A 3,196-nucleotide genomic window follows, 5' to 3' on the forward strand; every position below is an offset into this window, starting at 1 on the left:
TACCACATTGTTAATAACTAAAAAGATTGTCCACAGTAAATAATTTATCTTTAAATACATCCAATTAACATGAAAAAGATTTAAACATTATATCAACCAAAGTTGGAGTTTGATATACCTGTCATTAGGAAATAATAGATATGAAGAAAGAATATCAAGAGTATGAAATTAGTGTGAAAACTAAACTTAAATGGGTTATATTATAATAGGTAAATGTAAAAATGTAGCCGGTTGTTAAAAATGGATTGTTTGAAATCAAATCATTTGTCTTATATAGTATATATTAAAGGCTACAATTTTGCCACTTATCCTATCTTTTAAGGATATCTCTGTCTTTTGTAGTCTTTAAGCTGTACCACAAGTTGTTTTATTTCATTATCAGTTTTTGAAGTGAATTTGAAACCATAGAATAAAAAGAGATAAAATGAAAAACAGAAGAATAAAAGTTGAGGGGTTTGTATTCTTGAATATGCAAATGGAGAGTAAGAAGAGGAGCAGGGTTTGTGTCACCGGAGGTGGTGGTTATATTGGATCAGCCCTGGTTCACTCACTTCTACAATGTGGCTACACTGTCCATGCTACTCTTAGAAACCTTGGTACGTACCCTTTCTTTTCTCCCAAACACTCTGCTAATTCCTCTACATCACAAGATAATATGCATCATTGTAATTATACATACATACATACATACATACATACATGCACGTACATTGTAGGTGATGAATCCAAGGTGGGGCTTTTGAGAGGTTTCCCATACGCTGAAGACGAGCTTCATTTGTTTGAAGCTAATATGTACAAACCAGAAGAGTTTGAAGAAGCAATACAAGGTTGTGTCTTTGTTTTCCATGTTGCAACCCCTTTGTTACACACTACTGGCTACAAGGTATATATCATATTTTTAAGATGATGCATGACCAATAATAATCATGATTCTTAAAACTATTGATGACGGTGCTTAATTATCTCCAGTACAATGATATGGTTGAAGCAACAATTAGTGCAGCGAAGGAGATCGCAGATATTTGCATACGATCAAGGACAGTGAAGCGTCTCATCTACACTGCCTCAGTTGTCGCAGCCTCACCATTGAAAGATAATGGGAGTGGTTATAATATCACCATAGATGAAAGTTGTTGGACACCCCTTCATCTCAATGTCCCTTACAACAATAATTACAGAAAGGTTTTTAGCAATTTCTCTGCATGTTTCTTGATTGATTAGGGTTATATATGTTACTAAATTTCCAATTTGTTTGTGGGATTCTCTTTAGGACTACACAGAATCGAAAACAAAAGCCGAGCAAGTGATCTTGAAAATTGGGGAAGAGAAAGCAAGTGAACTGGAGGTGGTGACATTAGGTTGTCGGCTGGTGGGAGGGAGAGGTCATCTACCATATGCTCCAGACAGTTTGTTGGTGTTGATATCTCAAATTATCAATCATTCAACTCATTACGAGTCACTAAAGTACTTAGAAGAATTGTTAGGAAAAATCCCGATTGTGCATATTGAGGACACTTGTCGAGCACATATCTTTTCTGCTGAGACTCCATCGGTTAATGGAAGATTCTTATGTGCTAGCTCTTACATATCAACTGCAGAAATCGCCAAGTATTTTCAGGAAAACTACCCACAGTTCCATTTGAAACAAGAGTAGGTTGATCTTCATAATCGGAAATTTATTGTTGTTTTGTTGAAAGTGTTACTTTGCTGCTATATATATATATATATATATATATATATATATATATATATATATATATATATATATATATAGTTAGGTTCACGTGAAACGGCCTAATTTTGTGAGACCGTGAGACGCATTTTTTTATTTTTTTATTTTATTTTTTTTTAGTTAATTAAAGTTCCAAAAATAATATTTAAAAAAAAAATTTGGATTTTTTCATTTATTTTGCATTTTAAAATTATTTTTTTTAGAATATATACAGTATAATATTCTATTAGAATATTTAACGTATTTTTTTAAAAAAAAATGGGATTTTTATTTATTTTTTTATTTTTTTTAGTCAATTCAAGTTCCGAAAATAATATTTAAAAAAAGAATTTTTAGATTTTTCCTTTTATTTTGCATTTTAAAATTATTTTTTAGAATATGTACAATGTAATATTCTACTAGAATATTTCACGTATTTTTCAAAAAAAACGGGATTTTTTTTATTTATTTTAGTTAATTCAAGTTCCGAAAATAATATATAAAAAAAGAATTTTTGGATTTTTCCATTGATTTTGCATTTTAAAATTATTTTTACATTTGGTCTCACGGTATCACAAAATTAGAATGGTCTCAAATGAACCTGAACCTATATATATATATATATATATATATATATATATATATATATATATATATATATATATATATATATATATATATATATATATATATATGTGTGTGTGTGTGTGTAAACAAATGATACTGTAACTAGCTGATGTGGGACACTAACATAAACTTCAAAATTTGTAACGTGGTTCTTGTTTCAGGTACTTTGAAGAACAGATGAGAGATACCAAATGGGGCTCGCACAAGCTCGAAGATTATGGTTTTGGTTACAAGTACAATATGAAGACGATCTTAGATGATAGTCTCAAATGTGCAAGTGTCTCGAAGACACTCCAGTCAATGTCAAATTAATATCAAGAAACATAAGTAGTAACTAAGGACCTATCAAAATACATGTACAAGACTAGGTTTTGTTACGTTAGATTAAGGTTATGTTAGTTGAAAATCTGGCGGATAGCTGAAAAGCTATTTGTTAAATAAAAAGCTAGCTAATAGCTGAAAAGCTAACTGATAAAAAGTGATGTTTGGTAAATCTAGTGAATGTGTTTCTATAATTAATTAGGGGGGTATTTTTGGAAAATTTTTAAAAATCTCTCAAAAAGATAGTCTAAGTAGCTTTTTAGAAAACTAGCTTATAAGTTACTTTTTGGCTTACCAAACATGACAACGTAAAAAAGCTCGAAAAATAAGCTAGCAAATCAGCTAGCTGTGGCGCGCCAAACATAGCCTAAGTTAAGCCCTCAAATCACTTTATGGCATTAAAAGCACTTTGTTGGTCTCTAAATCTTTTTACCATTAGATGTTAGTCATTGTGATTTAACTTCCAACTATCTTAATTACCTATAAACACAGTTAGCAGGAATGTTGTTGTTGGTGTTTTACCTTTTAATTAACATG

General features: G+C 30.5%; 1 protein-coding gene across 1 annotated transcript; it reads left to right on the forward strand.

Annotated features, from left to right (window-relative positions):
- Nucleotides 1-384: 384 nt before the first annotated feature.
- LOC144998123 (NADPH HC-toxin reductase 1-like) lies at nt 385-2,879 on the forward strand. The gene is made up of 5 exons (XM_078957940.1): nt 385-596; nt 717-883; nt 970-1,182; nt 1,271-1,650; nt 2,500-2,879. The coding sequence occupies exons 1-5, from the start codon at nt 425-427 to the stop codon at nt 2,648-2,650; spliced, it is 1,083 nt and encodes a 360-aa protein (XP_078814066.1). The 5' UTR covers nt 385-424; the 3' UTR covers nt 2,651-2,879.
- The last annotated feature ends 317 nt before the right edge of the window (nt 2,880-3,196 follow it).

Source organism: Lactuca saligna, chromosome 5 (genome assembly GCF_052625555.1).
Source record: "Lactuca saligna cultivar CGN05327 chromosome 5, ASM5262555v1, whole genome shotgun sequence".
Lineage (NCBI taxonomy): Eukaryota > Viridiplantae > Streptophyta > Magnoliopsida > Asterales > Asteraceae > Lactuca > Lactuca saligna.